General features: G+C 41.5%; 1 protein-coding gene across 9 annotated transcripts in view; it reads right to left on the bottom strand.

The window, feature by feature from the left end:
- ATP2B1 (ATPase plasma membrane Ca2+ transporting 1) overlaps window positions 1–22018 on the bottom strand; it is a 125719-nt gene that overhangs the window by 49370 nt on the left and 54331 nt on the right. For 7 of the 9 annotated variants that reach the window (XR_002343820.1, XM_021091178.1, XM_021091176.1 and 4 more), the window contains 2 exon segments: window positions 18931–19357; window positions 5645–5842 (listed from right to left, as the gene is read on the bottom strand). Coding sequence is in view for 8 of the 9 variants with exons in the window: in XM_021091178.1 (XP_020946837.1) it covers window positions 5645–5842; window positions 18931–19138 (406 nt within the window). In the remaining variant the exon portion in view is untranslated. 9 annotated transcript variants of the gene reach the window in all.

Genomic DNA, 22018 nt, shown 5'->3' with positions numbered 1-22018 from the left:
ATCTCAGATACTGTACATGCCACGAAGAAAATAAAACACAGTAATGTGCTAAGAAGTGGGAAAAGAGGGCTGTGGTTGGGTACACAGCGATGACTGCTCAGAGGTGCCCACGGTATCTGAGCCAGGAGCCAAATGATGTAAGGGAACCAGACACACAGATTTAAGGGAAGAAGACTCCAAGGAGAGGGGAAAATCAGCACAAAGACTCTAGGGCAGAAAAGAGTTTAGAAAAAGACGGGGGTGGGGGAACCCCTCAAAACTGCAAGGTCAATGGTGGTGAAGAAAGGACAACGGGACAGTGCTTTTTGGACCTTGGCTATAATCTATTTGTGACTCTAAACCAATTAGTGGTCCATGACCAGAATTTTGAAAAATGAACTAAAATGAAATAGAAAGGATATACAGGCAATAAAGGTAAGTACTGTTTTTTGAAAGCTTCGTTTGCTTATACATAAATTCACACGAAGGCATGTGTTTGTAGGTAAAGTTCTTTCTTTCTGGGTGTGGAGCTAAAATAAAATCTCTGAAAGCCCAATGGTTCTCTTAGGACACGCAGAGCAAGGACAAGGATTATTCGCAAGAAAAGAATGAATAAATCAACGGCAATAGAAATGATTAAAGCATATTCCAGAACAGTGAGCACGAACTGAAGAGGGAATATGAGATGCAAGGATGCTGAATAGGGATTAATCCAGAGGAGGCATGTGGGACAGATGAAGGGAGAGAAGACAGAAACTGGAGAAAAATCAATTGTGGGTGAAATGGAAGGGGTGATGTGAACAATCACAAAAAATATCCCCGGAACATGAGTGGGATTCAGCCACCAATGGTTTATACGTACAAGGCATGTTCTCCAAAGGAGGGGGCAAGATGATCCACTGGAACGCCGGCCCTGCCATCCAAGTATTAAGCTGCTGCTGCTGCTTTTTTTTTTTTTTTTTTTTTTTAATTTTTACGCCCGCACCTGCAGCATATGGATGTTCCTGGGCCAGGGGCCAAAATCAGAGCTGTTCTGTCAGCCTACACCACAGCCATGGCAACAGGGGATCCAGGCTGCATCTGCAACCTATGCCACAGCTTGAGGCAATGCCAGATCCTTAACCCACTGAGCAAGGTCAGGGATTGAACCTGCATGCTCACGGTCACTATGTCGGGTTCTTAACACATTTAACCACAATGGGAACTCGCTAAAACTTCTATTTTAATTATTCTCAAGCTGAAGAAATAACTATGTACTATTGCATTCAATAACCAGTTAAGCAAATCTACAGTTTTACATTATTTTAAACAGCAGAAGCAGCAAAGACAGCTTCTCCTTACCTCTCCCCTGCCCAGAAGATCACGGACTTGCTCTCTGGATTAGAGAAAGTCAGTCTGAACTCAAGAGCAGATGAAGGCTGAAATACTAACGTTGATCACTTTTGCCATCCTGGAAGCAGTGACAAAATACTATCTCCCAAATGAAGCCACCACAGTGGGTTTTGCTATCATTGGTTAAAAATAAAAAAATTCAATACTTTGTAACAGTGAGTGAGAAAGACTGAAATTTACTAGTCGTGGAGTTCCCATTGTGGCTCAGCAGTAACGAACCCAACTAGCATCCATGAGGATGCAGGCTCGATCCCTGGCCTCGCTCAGTGGGTTAAGGATGTGGCATTGCCGTGGCTGTGGCCTAGGCTGGTGGCTACAGCTCTGATTTGACTCCTAGCCTGGGAACCTCCATATGCTGCGGCTCTGACCCTAAAAAGACAAAAAATAAAAATAAAATAAAATAAAAAATAAAGCTGAGGACAACTGGAAAAAATTTAAAAAATAGAAAAAAGAAATTTACCAGTCATATTTCAACAAAAACTTACGTAACTGGTGGAGGGAAGTGAAAGTAAGTAACGTGACTGAGTGAATACACTAAAATCTTCCACTTGAATTTACCTAATATTGTGAGTTTTTTCCAGTTATGAGAGATTTTAAAACCAAGTTCTGAAAGAAAACAAACTTAGACCCAAATCAGGCTAAATCAAGATTATAAAACATAACAATGTATATTCAATCATGCCCTCAATGATGTTTTATGGCTACTAGAACTAAGAATCAAAATTTAAAGCTTTATTTCATCTTTTTAATCTTTCTATTTCTGTGTATGTTTAAAAATAGACACATTACATAACGTTATATTCATATATAGTTCTACTTTATATTACACAGATCGAGTTAGAATGATCCTGAAACAGAAGGTAGTAAAATATTTCTAGAAACCAAATCCTTTTCCTACCAATGACCGTTACAAATTTTTAAGGGAGCTCAGGTGGAAAATAAAGTAATCCCCAAATCAAAGTTAGGAAAGGACTGAACTTTACCAGTTACATAGACGGTAAAAAATTATTTCATAATATTTTCAGTAAAGTCCATGAGTAAATACAGCAATAAAAATCAGTCTTACTAAAGGCGTTCCCTTGTAAATATATTCGCATGAGATACGCATCATTTAAATTCAACCTATGCTCTCTATCACAGGGCAAATATTCCCTTCTAAAATCCCCTATGTGATTCCTGGGTGGTGTATCAAGTGTATGTATCAACAGTATAAAAAACCAGTTCTCAAAGTATAATCTAGGAACTCCAGGGGGATCCTCAAGGCCAAAACTATTTTTATAATACTAAGATGCTATGTGCTTCACATTTCACAAGCAATAGTGAAATTTTCCAAAGATTCCATTAGATGTGCTAATATGATACAATGAACAGAGAAGCAGATGAGAATCCAGTGCTTTTCAACTAAGCTAGACATTAATGAGAGACAGTGAGAAACATTACTCTTCATTATTCCATTTTAAAGCTCCTTAATAACTAATCATAGTTATATTACTTTATAATAACATATATTATTTTTAAATGCACTGCTATTTTTAAATTTCTCAGCTTTAATGTAGAATACAACATATATCTACAGCTGTAACTCACATCATCAAAAGTTCTCTGGAGTTCTCAATACTTTGAGAGTATAAAAGGACTCTGAGACCAGAGTTTGAGAACCAGTAATTGAATACAGTGACTACAGATTTATTCACATGTGGGTGATAGTGCTCGTTTTCCCCCCAAACAGTACAACTAAAAAACTGATGATTTGGATTTCTATAACTATAGATTTATAACGAATGGGTTTCCTTTTAAGCAAATTATTACTTCTTAGGGTTTAACATATAACAGGATGAAAAGATACACGAAATACACTAATTATTATTATTATTTTTTGAAGTTTAAACACTAAATAACTTTTACCACGGAGCAGAAATATCTTTACATGATCTATTAACACCTTCTGGAAGATTCTGAGTCTCTTTAAAAGGTCTTAAGACACGGACGACTCTAGATTATCTTCTCAGTTGGCTCTAATACCAGGTATCTCCTTAAGCAAATCTGAAAAAAGGCCTGTCACTACGTCCTACAAATGCAGCAGTCTGAATCCCAAGAAGATCTGCCCAGATTCTGTTTAAAAAAAAAGAAAAAAAAAATCCATTCCCATTGAAAAATATATTTCTCCAGTTTTCTGATAGTCTTGGGAAAAAAATGTTAGAAGTCAAAAGTTTTTAATCATCTGCTAACTCAAGTCTAGAATACCGATCCCCAGGATTCTATAGTGATAGCTGGGAACACTAACCAGTGAAGAACGTGGCTGTGGGATGCTACACATGGTGTGACCTTCCTTTGCAGATAAGAGACATGCATCCTCACACCTACCCACTTGTGCACACACACGTCCATGGGCACCACAGACTCAGACACAAAAATGTTTAAAAAATCTTGAAGGATGTATATCAAGATGGTATAGCAGCAATCTCTAAAACGTGGGATTATCAGGGACTCTGATTTCCTACGAATTGTCATTTCTCCTCCTACTTTTCCTACAGCGAGAAATGTACCATTTACTTAACAAATAAAAGTTTAAAAAATAATTTGGCTCCATATCGACACGAACATCGCCTAAGTTCTTTCTTATCTACACCACTGACTCTCAACTGGGGGCAAAACTGCCCCCTTATAGGATACCTGGCAACGTCTGGAGACCTCTGGCTGCCTCACCCGGAGAAGTGAGCCAATAAACAAGGCGACAAGGAATGTTCTAGTGCAAAATGTTGACAGAGCCGCCCTGAGAACCCCTGATCTACAATGACTTCAGCCTCAGATAAACTCACTTACTCTGTGACTCTCTCTCCCCTGCCGCCCCAAGTTCTCTCTCACATGTGCTCCAGGCACACCTTTGAAAGAACTACTCTAAATGACTACCTAAACCAACTTTTATAGTTAGTAAATATTTATTAAACTCTTCATAACGTGAAAGGCAGAAGAGGAGTTCCCGTCATGGTGCAGCGGAAATGAATCCGACTAGGAAGTATGAGGTTGCAGGTTTGAGCCCAGGCCTCGCTCAGTGGGTTAAGGATCTGGTGGTGCTGTGGCTGCAGCACAGGCTGGCAGCAACAGCTCCGTTTAGACCCTTGGCCTGGGAACCTCCATATGCCGCAGGTGCGGTCCTAAAAAGACCAAAAAAAAAAGACCAGGAAAAAAAAAAAAAACAAAAGCAGAAGAATGAAGCTTTCACAAACAAAAGAATATTTTGGTGAATCACTCTTCTGATACACAAAATACTATTGGTTCACAATATAGCTACTTCAATACAGTGACAAAGCCCAAACTAGATCTCCTTGTAGTTAAAGAATGTACTATCAGTAATAGCCATATTTAAATAATTTGTTTTAAAGGAAAAGAAGAAGAAATTTAAAAGAGATATGAAGGACACAGAAAGGCTGGAGAAAAACGAAATCATTTGTAGCTATAGGTTAAAGCAGAGTTACCACTCTCTGTTTTTCCATTTGGCAGGATACTTTGTAACATCAGCATTTCTAAGATGGCAAGGAAATTATCCAAATCATGTATATAACAACAAACTATAACCACATTTTAAGAACTTGAAAAGGAATAGATTGGGGAAGAGAATAAAATTTTGCATTCATAACGATTTTCCAAAATATTAAAAAAACCCCAAATTCACAACAAATTAGGAATGGATAGGGAGTGTGGGGTTGGCATATGTAAAAGGTCACATTTAGAACAGATAAGCAACGAGGGCCTACGGTACAGCACAGGGAACCATGTCCACTCTCCTGGGACAGAACCTGATGGAAAACACCATGAGACAGAGAATGGGTGCCTACGAGGGACTGGGTCACTCTGCTGTACAGCAGAAATGGACACAACACTGTACATCAACTATACTTCCCAGTAAAAATAAAGTTTAAAAAAACTAATTATGTCACAATAGTGTTCTAAAGAACTTCAAAGCCATGCTGACTCATATCATATACCTGGCTCAGCTCCTTGCCAGATACAGAGGATGCATAACCTCTGGGTCTCGCTGAGAAAATGGAAGTGACACTATCTATCTCACAGGGTTACTGGCAGGTAAATATCTGAGGTCACATGTTTAAAGGACGATTAGAAGCTCTATTAGAATGACATCCAGCATGTAGCAAACAGTCAATAAATGCTGGCCCACTACCGTTACTGTGTATCAAGCAAGCAAATGAGTAAGGAAATGAGCCAAACTTAGCAACACACATGAAAAGCCTTTTTTTCCTCCCAATTTACTTACGTGCATTATCCCCTTCTGGAGGTTGGTAAAAAGAAAGGCCCAATGATACTATGGCTGCAATTTCTAATATAATTAAAGTGACATCTTGTAATGCTTCCCATACTAACTGAAGAAAGGTTTTTGGCTTTTTAGGAGGTATAAAATTCTTTCCAAATACTGCTTCTCTTCTTTCTATATCTGCTGGGTTTCCACTTAAACCTAATAAAAAGAAATAAATTTCAGTGAACAGTTTTACTACTTACAAAGGAAAATATTTTATTCAAAACACATTCATTTTTTACACTTCAGCTTCGCTGCATTTAGACACAATTCGTAAGACCCCATCAAAACGTTTTATTCTTATGAGTCAGAGACTAAGTGTAAAAAATTTAAATAATCAAAAAACATGTGCAATTCTTTAAAAAAACATTGTAAGTAAGTGATGATACAAGGTTGAATTAAGAATTTCCACTTTCCCAAACTTCTGGGGTTTTTGTTTTTTCTTTTTTGGCTACCCTGTGGCACATGGACTTCCTGGGCCAAGGATCGAAGCTGAGCTGGAATTGTGACCTACGCCACAGCTGCAGCAATGCCAGATCCTTAACCCACTGCCCTGGGCTGGGGATCAAACCTGTGTCCCTGTGGTTGCAGAGACACTCTTGATCCCGTTGCACTACAGTGGGAACTCTGAAAACTGCTGGTTTTTGATTATGCTATCTTATACCAACTTGTAGATTGCTAGAGACCAAAAATGATGTGACTCTGATGGTTTTACACTGGAATTAAACATTTCCCTGACCTTAAGAAATTTTCCCTCACCAAGTGGGGAATTATATCAAGACATTTATTTGATATACTTATTGCATACTGGTTAACTTTAATAGGTGCAAATTTTTTTTATTTTCACTTGTTTGCTTTAGAACAATGAAAAGTTCATCTGTCACAAGTTCTAAAATTTCTCCTCTAAAGGTCTATTTCAACTGATCAAAGAATGAGATCCTGCTGTGTAGCACTGGGAACTATGTCTCGTCACTTATGATGGAGCATGATCATGTGAGAAAAAAGACTGTATACATATATGGGTAACTGGGTCACCATGCTGTAGAGTGGGGAAAAAAAATGTATTGGGGAAATAACAATTGATTACAATAAAAAAAAAAAAAAGAAAAAAGATGGTAGGTCACAAACAACAACAACAACAACAGCAACAACAAAAAACCCCAAGAGACTTAGGAGAACCTTTCCCTAAAGTTTTGCCTTCAGGATTTCTTTTCTTTTTTTTTTGTCTTTTTTTTTGTTATTTCTTGGGCCGCTCCCACGGCACATGGAGGTTCCCAGGCTAGGGGTCGAATCGGACGGAGCTCTAGACACCAGCCCAGGCCAGAGCCACAGCAACGCGGGATCCGAGCCGTGTCTGCGACCGACACCACAGCTCACGGCAAAGGGACCGAACCCACCACCTCATGGTTCCTAGTCGGATTCGTTAACCACTGTGCCACGATGGGAACTCCCAGGCTTTATTTCTAATTGAAGAAATAGGTACTGCTGTTGGATGACTGTCACTGTAAGGGAAAAGGTACAGTGGAGGACACAGTACTGCTTGGACCGGGAATCAGATAGGAAGGAAGAGGTGAAGAGAGCTAGGGATGATCATATCTGCCTCTCCTTCACCCCAGCAAGCAAGGCCTCCTTTAATTTAATCCCATCAAGCCTAGACAGATCTGACCTAGCTAACACAGCATAAGTACGCATTTCCGTGATTGTGGGGGTATGAAAACACAGACAGCAGTGACAAATGACATTTTCCCCCTAGTTTAAGAACACTGAAGAAGGAGACAGAGTTACCAGGGTGACAACTTTTATCATTATAAACTTAAATTTATAATTAATTTAACGTCAACTCCATTTTTTGGCAAGCACTCATTCTAAGAGAACAGCAAAGGAGCAAGACAAGAAAACAGCCGATAACTGGAAAACTCTTGGCTTTATGTATTTTAGCTACTACTCTGGATGTGGAGGCAGGCAGAGAATAAAAAAGAAAACAGGAGTTCCCGTCGTGGCGCAGTGGTTAACGAATCCGGCTAGGAACCATGAGGTTGTGGGTTCAGTCCCTGCCCTTGCTCAGTGGGTTAACGATCCGGCGTTGCCGTGAGCTGTGGTGTAGGTTGCAGACACGGCTCAGATTCCGCGTTGCTGTGGCTCTGGCGTAGGCTGGTGGCTACAGCTCTGATTCAACCCCTAGCCTGGGAACCTCCATATGCCGCGGGAGTGGCCCAAGAAATAGCAAAAAGACAAAAAAAACAAAAACAAACAAACAAAAAAAAAGAAAACAAAGGAAGTTCATTGCTAGAATTAGCAATGAGCAATGAATACACAGATTTTAAAGTCATTATTTACTATGTTTTAAAATTTATTATTTCCTTGTTAAGGGTGCCCAAAAGCTTCCAGCGAATGTTTTCTCTAATAACTGTAAGAAAGTCAAGTCCACAGTGGGCAGGTCGGAAAGTGTCTTAGATTTCTGATGAAAAAAGTCATCAAGTGAAAGCTTCCACAGAGCCTGAGGCTTTGAGACAGAGTCAAAGGCAAGAAGGGCAGGGAAGGACTGCACTGACTGTGATTAGGGGAAAGGCAGTGTGAGAGGAAACCTGCAAACTTAGCATCCACACACTGTTCCCCCAGGTGAGAGCAATGCACCCCAGCAGTCCTGGCTGCAAATTGTTAAGCGGTCTGTGCTTTACACGGGGGCTGTGGGCATCAGTGTAGCGAGGCACTCCACAAAACAAAATGTATTTGTTTTAAACAACTATACCTTGAGATGTTCAGGAATCATACGCTTACTGCTTTTCAAATTAAATATTCTTTCTTCTATGAAAGGATGATATTAGATCGTGGGTAGGTCTGTTCTTATATATTAATGCCCTTATAACAACATAAAAAACTGTTATCCCGCCCTGTGTGAGTCTGCAATTTTTTTGAAGAAATACCTTTGAAGATACTGGTTCTGTTTAACTCGCACTTAATAGAGTCTACCATTAGTTACACATAACACCTAAGTTTTAAATGGCACCGCTGAACTGCAAAAATAATTGATTAAACCTTAACTTACAGTGGTTGTAACAGGGGCCAATATTTTAGGTGAATGCTGAAGAGAATAGCCACAGAGCTAAAGACAGCTTAAAAATGTATGTTGGAGGGAATGTGGGAAGTAAAAACGCAGCTGATTCAAAGGCTATCCTAACTCTCCTATGCTCCCACCACACATATGAGCACCCACTTAGGTCACTACACCACTAAAGTTGATGGTGTAGGAATTGGAAGGCCTAGGTTCTAAGTCACCTACTGAAATCTTGTGCAAGTCACCTGACCCCTTTGGGGGTTGAAGGAGACTGTTAATATTTATTGGTGTAACTTGGATCGTCTGGGAAGACCAAAGGAGAAGGTACAAAAAGTATGAAAATCATAAGCTACAGGCAACAGTTCAGTTGAGGGGGAAGATAAGTTAAAAACTGAACACTGCAGGTTTTAACTCCATTTTGGGGACAAGTGATTTCTATAAATTTAAAAGAGTAAACTTACATAATCTAAATAGAATGAAGTTACGAGTTTTGCAACAATTGTCTGCTCCCCTCACAGATATTTACTAAATATCTTCTACTCTCAGGTAATGTCCTAATTGCTGAGAAGCCAGTATGAGTAAGTCCTACATTCAGCGAGCTTCTGTTATACTGGAGGGAGACAAAGAGACAATTAAAATAATATGGAGAGAGGACTGGCATTTATGCTAAGTGCCATGGAAACCACTAGAAGGCTTTATAGCAGGGTAGTGATAACTAATCTCATTTAAACTGTGTGAAGGTTGTTCCCATCGTGGCTCAGTGGTTAACGAATCCAACTAGGAGCCATGAGGCTGCGGGTTCGATCCCTGGCCTTGCTCAGTGGGTTAAGGATCTGGCGTTGCTGTGAGCGGTGGTGTAGGTCGCAGATGTGGCTCAGATCTGGCGTTGCTGTGGCTGTGGCGTAGGCCAGTGGCTACAGCTCCGATTAGACCCCCTAGCCTGGGAACCTCCATATGTTGAGGGTGCGGACCTAAAAAGACAAAAAAAGCCAAATAAATAAATAAATAAATAAATAAATAAATAAAATAAGTAAATATACTTGTGAAGGTAAATTGAAGTGGGCAAGAGAGGAGGAAAAGATCAGTGAGAGGCCGTTTCAGTACAGGTAAGAGATGGTGGTGGTTTGCCCCTGGGTCTCAGAAATGCAGGCAGTCACTGAATCTGCCAGGTGATCTTGCAAGGAGATATACAGAACTTGCTGAAGGACTGGATGTGGATGAAAAAAAAAGGGATCAAGAATGACACCGAGGAGTTTCCATTATGGCTCTCTGGGTTAAGAACCCAGCCAGTATCCATGAGGATTTGGGTTCGATCCCAGGCCCCACTCAGTGAGTGAAAGGATCTGAGTTGCTGCAAGCTGCGGACGATCTCGGAGGTGGCTCGGACCTGGCACTGCTGTGGCTGTGGCAGCGGCCAGCAGCTGCAGTTCCGATTCGATCCCTAGCCTGGGAAACTCCCTGTGACATGGCGCAGCCCTAAAAAGACGAAAAAAAGAATGACACCTAGACTCATTTTTGTTTGTGCATTTACATGGATGGATGACAGAGACACATACCAAGATAGAGCAGGCTTTGGGAACTCCAGAACTGGGTGGAAAAAGGCAGGCAGGAGCTAAGGGTTCTGCCTTACGGATTTAAGCATGAGATGCCCATTAAACAAACACGTGGTAATGTCTAGTAAACAGCTGGTTATCCATATTGAGATCTCAGGGAGAGATCGGATCCAGAGAGTCCTCAATATACAGACGATTCTGGAGCTGTGGACTTAACAAGAGCTCCTAAAAAGCTAAAGTAAGTGGACAAGAAGAAAGCAGGGCTGAGGCGAGAGCCTTGGAGCACTCCAACATGGGACGGGCGGCTAGGGTTCTTAGAACACCAAAAGCAACGGAGAAGAAGTGCTGACACACACACATACACACACGTTTGTGCAGTACTGCAGAGCTTTAAAAAGATGATGTGGCTGATTATAGCAAACGGTGTTACAAAGGTGGAGTAAAATGAAGACAGAAAATGGGCGCCTGGCTTTCGCTAGATGGAGGCCAGTGGTCTTGCTAAGGCACCTTTCAGAGCCGTATGCAAGAAAGTGTGATTGGAAAGGACTGGACAGAGAACGGGCACGAGTTAAGTGGAAACCATGAGTAGAGATAACTTCTTCCAGGAGTGTGATGCACGGTAGAGAAATAAAGCAGCAAAAGTGAAAAATGAAGCAGGAAAAAGATGACTTAAAATGTGGGGGGCACCCCTTGCTGTACAGTGGGAAAATAAAAAAAAAAATGTGGGGGGTCTTGGGAGTTCCCCTTGTGACTCAGCAGTAGCAAACGCAACTAATATCCACGAGGATGCGGGTTCCATCCCTGTCCTGGCTCGGTGGGTCGGGGATCTGGTGCCGGGAACTGCAGGTGGAGGTCGCAAATGCGGCTTGGATCCTGTGCTGCTGTGGTGTAGGCCAGCAGCTCTGATTAGATCCTTACCCTGGGAATTCCAAACGCCGTGGGTATGGCACGAAAAAGATTTTTTAAAAGACGTATGACAGATATTAAGGCAAATTATTTAGCGATGGCAATGATCAACTAGAAAGGACCATAATGCTGATACCGGAGACACAGGCTAATTAACCCAGAGCAAAGCCAGAGGAAACGAAATCCAGGGCGTGAGTGTAGGAAGCGGCTTCCACTGCGAGGAGGGAGAAAGCAAAGTCTAGACCGAAGAGAAAGGTAAGCTGCTGGACCTGGTAATGAGACTACACGGCCCTAGTTTTAAAAAGAGAGGATATGTGGTATCTAATCATTATGAATAGCTAATGAATAAATATAATGAGAAACCTTCTGCCTAGTCCTGCGGGCTCACTTGGCTGTAGTGCAGTAGCAGTGAGGCCAAGGGCATGTGTGGCATTGATCTCTTTGTGGCCCAGTTAGCCTCCCAAAAATAAAACATTCAAAAACCATCAAAAGCGGCCTCAGAACATCTGCTTTTAGGGTCTGGATCCACCATTCTATAAATAGATGAGTGGTTCAAGAGAATTGTCTTTACATTTGAAAGGGACACATCATGGGGTAAAATGCAAATTCTACCCATAGCTTGATGTTTCACCAAAAAACGTAGCACTCCAACTGCTGGGGCTAATAAAATCATGTCTTAATTTAGGAAATCAAGAGGGGAGAGCACCAGATTAGAGAAGCACGCAGTTTAAGTGAAAATCTTGGCTGCCGCACAGCACATCCTAGAGTCTTACCAACTTCTGTACTTGCAATGTCAGTCTCGGGGCGGGGGGGGCAGTGCTGGTGGGAGCAGCAAGCCTGAGTTCTTTGAGTAGGGGCCACAGGAAAACATGCACAGCAAGAAAGTACGTGAAAATGTGTGTTTGTGTGCATTCTTCTTGAAAAACAGACTAACACTCTGATCCGATGCTCAATTTCAAAACAGGACGTGACTCCCTCCCAAATGTAAGAGTCACTGTCTAAAGTCAAACCTAGGCCTTCGCCCCTGAATGCCAACCAGGGGCCGCATATGGTGACAGGCATAAGCATACAAAGGGAAATGAGTCAGAGAGGATGCCCTTCTCTGGCACCTGCCTTCAAGGAACTCATTTGGTGGGGCAGACTGACACGTCATCAGCGGGTCACAACCCAGCGTGTTGGGTGTAATGGTGGGTGGTGAGCATGTCCATGGAAGTCAACAAAGGGAGCGAGAATCCACATTTAGGGAGCTGGGGCGGGTAAGGGACTCCTAAGACAGCAAACTTGAGATCTCAGGAACGAGCAAGAGATCAAGTCCCAGGAAGGGTGAGGCAGAGTGTTTTGGGTGAGAGATCAGTTTGTAGCAGGATCAGAAACAAGAGTGAGCGTGGCACAAAAGTAGTTAGGAAAACTGAAAATTTAGCTATGCCTCAAAACACTGAGCAGGAGAGTTGGAAAGAAGAGATGAGAGAGGTAAGCATGAGCCAGACCCCGAAGAGATGTGCTCACCTGGTGAGAAGTCCAGAGTTCCGTCTAAGGGCCGTGCGAAACCACGGCCGCCTCTAAGCAGGAGAGTGACAGACAGAGTGAAGGGAGACAGGAAAAGACACCAGTTAGTATGCTGTTACCTGAATTATGCAAGAGAAAGACAGTGACCTCAACCAGGGTGGTGGGGAGGCAGAGAAGCAGATACCCTTGAGTTCAGAGACAGGCGTTAGAATTTCCATGTCGTATGGACCCAGGGCGTGAGAATAGGCCAAAGATTCCTATCAGAGTCAAGACCACCTACCAAGGTGAAAGACAGGGCCCCTGGAAGAGGGAAAAGGAAAGGATGCTTTGGAGAGGCTGAGAAAATGAAGTTGTCTAAAAGCCACTGAGCTTTCAGGCCCCAAACCTGGGAGAAAAGCCTGGACTGGAGCCACAGATGTCAGAGTCAGATGTGAGGTCTCAGAAGCGGAGGCATCACCCAGGGAGAAGGCGGAGATGAAGAGAAAGGAACCCAGGGCCTGCCGACGTCTAAAGGAAAGCACGGGAGGCTGATGAAAATGGTCAGACAGGAGGAGAGCAGACCCTCAGAGTGTGACGTCATGAAAGCAGAAGAGAATGCTTTGAGACGGAAATATGTCTTTCGAACTCAGAACACCGAACTTGAAAAAAACTAAAGCCATGCTACTGCAGGCTAGATCAAATACCACTTTAAAAGATCATACACATGCTAGAAAGTTTGAAAAGTAGTATTACAATTATTTTCAAAAAATTCATAAGCAGTGAAAACTGGTGACCTGAGCAGGTATTAAATTAAATGTATAATTCTCTATTATAGCAGGAGAAAACTTTCTAGAACAAGGTCACACAGGATCATCAACAAAAAACCCTCATTAGGAACTGTTTATAAGTATTAAAAAATACATGGCTGGCACACTCCGGCCAAGAAAATCCTGGTCAAATGCCTGAAAAGGCTGTGCCAACCTGTGTGGCCAGACACATACGTCCGGGCATTACAGTGTTCTTGCACTGTGATGATTTATGAGTCAATAATGATTTATCCTGGGCAAAAGGCCCATTTCTTTAGAGTTAAGCATGTATTTCCATGTGTGACTGTCAGTCTAATGATATTACCCCATGAAGACATGGCCAAAGCACACCATTACCAACAGCCTTACTACCAGCAAGTGCAAATATAAACTCCCATCTGAAACCTTTTGGAAACATTCGTCAGCCAGGGACAACTGCTGTTGACTCTACCCTGCTTCCTACCACAGGCGACTTCTGTTTCTCTCCTACCACTGTTTCCTTACTTCCTTTTGGTTCCCCTTTTCTACCTAATTTTAACAACTAGCACTTAAATAGCCTAGTGTCTCATTCGTTTCCAGGCCCTTTACAAATCCACTGAAGTTACACCTCTAACAGATACCACTCAGGACACCTGTCTTTAGTGTTTATGCTTAATACAGTTCCACGACTAAGAGGCATGATACGAGGGCTAGAGATCTGCATTCTTAGTCAGCATCCAATAGAAAATACAATACAGATAGCATGGGAACATATTAAGATGGAAAAGATAATGAAGAGCGAGTATAAAAAGAAAAAGATCAAAAAATATAGTTTAGAACAGAAATAAGAAAGTTAATTAGAAAACCATACAGAAGAAAATCTGTGATGGCCATTTTACATAGTGAGGCTATCATAAGGTTATTTTGGCATAAAAGTACATTCTTGGATTCTGAGGCCTATTCTGTTTGCTCTCTGATAAAACGAAACATATGAAGCAACAAGTCGCCATTCCAGCCAACCCTGCAGTGTATAGTTCTGATTCTTTTAAGAGTAAAGGTAATTAATCAGAACCACTAGAAACCTTTTCATATGAAAATCCCATTTGGTTCAAAACACCTCCTGTTGATCAGTACATGTACGGAATGCTTCAAATCAAGGTAAAGGACTAGTGTGCTAGAAAACAAGCAAGAAATTAGAAGGCCAAATGAGGAAACACAAATACAACTTCCTGAGTAGGGCATATTTTAAAGACTGGCTGCTAAACGGAAACTGAAACACCCATTCCCCCTGCCCCCCTCTCCCCCCGTGTGATTCCTGCCATCACAAAAACACTACTGCAAAGAGAGAACATAGGAACTTCTTTCTCAATATCTCAACTCTTTTGCAAGCTGAGTGAGATGAATTTTTGTAACAGGCAATGCATGACAGTAGTTAAAAAGCACGTTCTCTGTAGCTGGAATGTCTAGGTTTGAATCCCTGCTCTGGGCTTATAAGCTGTGAGATGTTGGGTAAATCACTTAACCTTTCTGCGCTGTGGGTTCTTTGGCTGTGAAAATAGGATGAGGCTGTTGTGAGGATAAAATAAGTTAACATCTGTCTGTGTTAATTACTGATCTCTAATCAGTGTTACTTAGCATTTTTGTTGTTGTTCTTAAGAAACACCTTGAATTGTTCCTCCAGACTTGAGAGCAATTTAATCCCACCACCCTAATACCTCGGATTTCCCTTGAGAGCAATCTAATCCCACCACCCCAATACCTGGGATTTCCCTTGAGAGCAATCTAATCCCACCACCCCAATACCTCGGATTTCCCTTTCCCACTCATTTCTCTCATAGGCATGTATCACTAACACATCTCATTTAACGTGTCCTGTGAACTTGTCTCCCCCATGTGAAAACACGGCAGGCAGTTTTGTTTCTTTCATAGATGTATATGCTCAGAGCCTAGGAAAGTGCCAGTTAGGAGACAGTATCTCAGCAATTCTAGAACACACATATTCTTAGCCTTTTTTTTTTTTTCTTTTCTAGGGCCTCACCCTTAACGTATGGAGGTTCCCAGGCTGGGGGTCAAATCAGACCTGCAGCCACGGGCCTACACCACAGCCACAGCAATGCAGGATCCGAGCCATGTCTGAGATCTACACCACAGCTCCCGGCAACGCCGGATCCTTAACCCACTGAGCGAGGCCCAGGATCAAACCTGCATCCTCCTGGATAATAGTTGGGTTCGTTAACCACTGAGCCACAACGGGAACACCTTCTCTGTAACTGGGATGTAACTTAACTACATACTTAAAATCACCCAAAATTACAACTGCCAACACTAATTATTTTTTAAGGATGTATATAAAATATATGATAATTAACAACCTAAATCTGATGAAAGATTGTCTATGTCAAAGAATGAAATAATGAAGGAAGGAAATAAAGGGTCAGATAAACTTCAGTTTTATCTAACTAAAATTCAGGTACTTTGAAAAATCACTTTTATCTCACTTGCCAGACTATTAGCAGGTTGTACTAACAAAAGGCTCCTTATCATCTAGATCCTTTTATTTGGGCATGCCAACTCCTGGCCGACTACTCCCAGTGAGGAGTCAATTGTTATAATTTGCCTAGTTACCGTTAGCTTTCTGAGTGAATTATTTCTATATTAAACCAGAACTATTTCTTTGGAAATGACATTCCTGTGATGGTCACCGCTGTTTTATTTATTCTTATAAGAATTATAAACACAGAAAAAAGCTTTTAATATTTTTTCACGTTCTTTAGAAGAATAATTCAAAATGACAAACTACATATGAACAGGAAAGACAAGAGTTTGTACAAATTTTGACAGAGGGAGTTCCCGTCGTGGTGCAGTGGAAACGAATCCGTCTAGGAACCATGAGGTTGTGGGTTTGATCCCTGGCCTTGCTCAGTGGGTGAAGGATCCAGTGTGGCTGTGAGCTGTGGTGTAGGTTGCAGATGCGGCTCAGATCCTGCGTTGCTGTGGCTGTGGTGTAGGCCGGCGGCTACAGCTCGGATTTGACCCCTACCCTGGGAACCTCCACATGCCACAGGTGTGTCTCTTTAAAAAAAAAAAAAAGCAAAAAAAGAAAAATTTTGACAGAAAGTAAATTTACAATACTAGGAAGAAGATGAGCAAGAAGCTTCTAATCAAAGAGGGGGAGATGGCATACACTTGTAACACAAAGCAGCAATGTTACACATATAATTTTAAGTGTTAGGTGATTATTTCTAGAGATTGGCCACGATTTCCACCAGGTGGTAAAAGAGGTACATAGCTATCCCCTCCCCTTGCCAAACTTTAAAAACTATGGTACTAGGTACAAAATTTTCAGTTAACTAAAATTTTCAGTTAACTAAAATTTTCAGTCACTAATGAAACCAAAATCAACCTCAGGAGTACTGCCCAAAATAACAGCACAAAAGGAACCGCAATGCAAATGAAAGAGAAATCGCACCCATTAAACATGAGAACATAGCATGGAGGGTTTCTCAGTGATGACAAGGGAACACTTCTGATTAACTAACAGCAGGGAAATAGGAAGACATGGTTGGGGGAAGTGCAGTGAAGTGCAGGCTTTGAAGTGAAGTTCAATATTGCTGTTATAAACAAGCTATGTTGTTCTATTGAGGGTTTGTTTTTTAATATTAATGTTTCCCATCAACTTGGTGATCTCGAAACACCCAACAATTAGATCCTAGATTAAATGTAGTACACATACATATGGCTGAATTGATGAATCTACCAACTGAGAAAAGCATATTAATGTGTAAATCTCTCAAGTTATAATAGAAAGTTAGCTAATATTTTAAAGTAGATCTGCATAATGAATAAGCTCCAAATTTTGTCAAATTACATCTGTTCAAGTCCATGGGTCTGCTCCTGTTCCCTGAATTTAAGCAGCAGAGGCCCCAGCTCCTAAAATGGTCTAGCGTATTTAAGATATAACTGACTAGTCCATGATTCTAGTGTTTCTGACTAGAGGAAAAGATCCAGACAAACTGCAAGACTTTATAGAAAAACAACAACATAATGCAGGTGCTCTGAGGAAGCCCTTTTAGGATTCATCTGAATATCACCATCAGCCTCCTCAAGATCATGCCACCTCAGAAAAATTAAGGTGCCTATCTACCATCAAAACAATGAGCAATCCACACAGAATTATATGAAGGTTTCAAACAATCTTTAAGTGTGATTTAAAAAATTTTTAACAACTTTCAGAGTTCCTGTTGTGGCAGAGCGGAAATGAATCCAAATAGTAACCATGAGGTTGTGGGTTCAATCCCTGGCCTCGCTCAGTGGGTTAAGGATCCAGCGTTGCTGTGAGCTGGGGTGTATGTCACAGGTGAGGCTCAAATCCCCAGTTGCTGAGCCTGTGTGAGGCCAGCAGCTGCAGCTCTGATTTGACCCCTAGCCTGGGAACCTCCATATGCTGCGGATGCAGCCCTAAAAAGCAAAAAATAAATAAATAAAATAGAATTTTTTAACAACTTTGGAAATAACTTTTTGCTATGACCTTAAAATTTATCATAAGCAGAGGCATAGCATACAATGTTTCAGGAAAAATGTTAAGAAAAACAGTGAAGCATGATTTCTCTAGAACTGGCTTTGGGATAAACACCAGCATCTCTTAAACTTTAACATTAATATTACTTCATCCCCTTATCCAAATAATTTATATTCACCAAACATTCATCCTCAGGTACCCTTCCCGCCTCCTTTGCAATTTCAGAAATGCCTTCCCCAAACTTCCTAACCTGACTTTTATATTCAACATGATCAAGGTACAAAAAAGGTCACCCTTTCAAACCATTTCAAAGATCATAACAACGAACTTATAATGAATGTTTTTCTGATTCTCAAAAAGAGATTTACTAATAGAATCAAGAACTGTGAACCAAAGGCTTCTCTGAACACAGGCAAACAATATAATTCTAAGACTGAAAGCTATTTTTAATCAAAGGAAATGTCTGATAAATAAAAATTGCCATCTGATCTACCCCCCTTGTCTGGTACCTTCTGCACTCATTGTTAAAGTCTAGGTTTAAAAAAAAAAAAACACTGGGTTTTCATTGGCAACAGCTCACCCTTTTTAGTCGGCTGGCACAATGAAGGATAGCAAACAGGGTTCATTTCCACTGAAACCCCCGTGAACTACCAAGCCTGGTTCCTTGTGCAAATTATAAACAAGAATACCGTGCTATTGTAAACAAGCAGTAATGTGTGCCAGAGGATAAAGTATTTCCTCTCACCAACTTGAAATGTATAAATTAATTTGCAACATTGTTCTTGATTTCAAGTCACTTTGTACCAATCTGAGAGCTAGTCCATCTTGTTTTACAAAAAATATGACAACCAAACAACAGCCAAGACAATCTAAACATGCTTATTCACGAGCGAATTACAGCATTTACTGTACAATGTATGAAGAACGAGTGGCGTAAAACGCACCTTCCACGGGAGATGTTTTTAACCTGGTGCAGATTCCATAGACGTCGCCGTAGCTTTCCTGTATTTTTCGCAACGCGTCCGTCGACCTGAGCTCCATGAGAGCGCGCAGCTCCGCGAGGGTAATTCCAAAGTCTCCGTCATGATTGGCCTCCTTCAAGGAGTTTTTCACTCCACCATAGGCAACCGAGTTGTTTGCCATGTCGCCCATCACAAGTATAATTTATCAGGAGGAAAATGTTTCCCAAAAGACTCTAATTTTCACTTGACAGTATTTCCAAGATGAAAATCTTTTAAATATGAAAATCTTTCTTAAACCAAACACTCATTGTTTGACTTCGTCAAGCAGCATCAGCAGCATTTCCCAGGGAAGTATCTTGGCCTCTGACCCATGACTAGTTTCTTCCTCTCAGTCATGAGATGTACACATCTGTAAGAAGGAAATTTTAACGTCAGTAAAATCCATCTGACAGTGTTATGCGCATGAACATACCTTCTAAAGGCGGCTAATCACAGTACATTATTTGGTTGCAAAAATATTTTTTACTGTGGTCTCAGGCCCTTAAAAGGCTTTGCATGATAAAAGGTCTAAGTATAGCTTCTAAATACAATTGTATATCAAGAGACATTAGATTTCACCACTATTAAATCAAACTGTGTTTCGCATGATGTATCAGTATAATTAATAGTTATCATTAAGTGCTTTAGGTTCCAAGCACTACGTTAGTTGCTTTAAATTCATTCTCTCATTTAATCACCACAGTTTAATCCCATGAGGTATTATTACTCCTTGCTCTAAGCCTCAGCAAACTCGAGGCGTTTCTACACAGTTAGCAAATGCCTGATGTGAGTAAGCTGGGACGTCTCCAAGCCCATGTTCCTTCAAATAGACTGTTCCGTTTCTCCAAATCCTTCCTCTAGACCAGCTCCTGAAAGGGGAAAGAGCACAACGAACCTTCTCACATGCTTCCCTACAGTCCTCCTTGGCCACTCTGTGGTGGCAGCGTCTTTTCACTTCCTAACACTATCTCACACCATGGTTTCTGGCGCATGTCACCACCCTGGGTCTTCCCTGACCAGCTCTCCAAAGATATTCTCTAACCTGTAGTCCCTCTTGACTGTTACTCTATTTTCTTTGCTGGCCCTTGGTATGACCTGAAAGTATCTTGTTTATTTATTTGTTTGTTGTCTCCCTCCACCTATAATATGAGCTATGAACACCAGGCATAGGTTTGTCCATTTCTACATCCTGAGAACCTAGAACTGTGCCACACTCATGGCAGACATTCACTAAGAGTGTCAAAAACTGGTGAATGCATCACTTTCATTTACTTCACAATATGGGCTGTTGAATCCGTGAATGTGGAGCCCACAGACAGAGAGTCGACAGTAAGAGACCTAGCGTCTGTGGATTGGGGGGTCCTGGGAGTGGGGTTGGGTCCTAGAACCAATGCCCTGCAGATATCAGGGGACAGATGCACGTTAAAGTTCTCCTCTAAACCACCTCAACATGAACTCTCAACGCTTCCTTCTCAACATGTGTCCTTTAAACTCTCACCTCAAAGTCAACACGCCTACCGCTGGATTCATATTTTCCCCTAATTAGAAAGCTCCCTCCCCCAACTATCATTATCTCCACCATCTGGGCTTGAGCTCTTAACTCATCTGTGAGTGGGTCCACCCCAGCTCCAGGGAGTTAAGAGAGTCAACGCTTCCTCCGAAAAGCCCACAGAGAGCCCCTTTCCTCCTCAGCTTCAGGTGCCCTAGGCAAATGATCATCCCTACCCTCGAGAGCCTCGCTCTCAGTCCATCAGCTCCTCCACCCAATCCTTTCTACGTTGTGCGGCTACGTTTACTTGTTTAACTAGGCATCGAGCCACGACATCGAAACCTATAGGGTGAAAGCACAGTCGTACTGCTCATCCCTGTCTGGCATTCAAGCCTAAGTTCTGTGTGACCCACTCAACCTCTCTCCCGCCCCAGATGCCCCACATCTAATGACGGCTTGGTGATGAGGAACTAGAAATGATTACTTGCAAGTGCGATTGATCTTTAGCGATGAAATCCTTACAGTGCTGTTTGCAAATCACGGTATACGTTTCTCCTAGTTCAATACCCATCAAGAGTGCCTAGAGGACTTGCTAAAATACAGACTGCTAGGGCCCCACCTCCAGAGGCTGAAGAGGATTAGAGTAGGCTCCATAATCTGCTTTTCTAACAAATTCTCAGGGGATAGTGATGCTATCAGTTCAGAGAGCACAATATGAGAACCACTGGAGAAGAAACAGGCTAAAAATTTTTGCATTTATACTGGCTGCTTGAAGATGGCTGCTGGAAGAAACGTTTGCTTGCCTTGGTTCAGATTTACAAGGATGTGAGAGTTATGAATTCTGTAAGACACCTTCTTCCACTGCCTGCTTCCTCCCACTACACAAATCCTTATACTTGCCCACTTATTACCAATTTTACTATCTCCTTGGCAAAGCAGGTTCCTACTCACATATCAATTATTATAATAACCCAACTTCAAAAAGGGTGCGATGGTTATTGGATCATCTCTGTTTTCATACCCCAAATTTCTTGGCATCTGAACGTCACACCAACCCTAAAATAAACTCCTAGTATTAATTTAAGAGAGAAAATAGTTAAGATTCATTAGTCTATGTGCTGGGGACATCTATGTCATCATTCCTCTGGTTTTCACAAAGAGGAATTTTCCTTAACAATTAATTCCTGGCCTCCTCCTGAGGTGAAATGAGCTGCTGGGCAGATTTTGTGGAGAAAACCTAGACAGGTAGCTGCCTCACCTTCCTGGCTTCTTTTGTGAGCCAGCTGTCTGCAAGACTCAAGCATTCTGGTCTGAGTTATTAGGGGCAGACCCCAGGTAAAAAAGCCTAGCATCCTAAATGTCTAGGGTGGGGATAAATACCTGTTCAGTTCTGGGTTCAATATTAGAACCTCATCATTGTCACACAAAAACGAAGTCCTTTATTTCAGCTTTTGTTAGTAATAAAACTAATATTTTTACTTCAATGTGACAGTATTTGCCTTTTCTCTTGACAGAATTCAAGCAGGAGGGAAGGGTGTTATT

Source organism: Sus scrofa, chromosome 5 (genome assembly GCF_000003025.6).
Source record: "Sus scrofa isolate TJ Tabasco breed Duroc chromosome 5, Sscrofa11.1, whole genome shotgun sequence".
Lineage (NCBI taxonomy): Eukaryota > Metazoa > Chordata > Mammalia > Artiodactyla > Suidae > Sus > Sus scrofa.
Note: the sequence above shows the minus strand (reverse complement) of the source record. Positions and strands in the feature narration are given on the sequence as shown.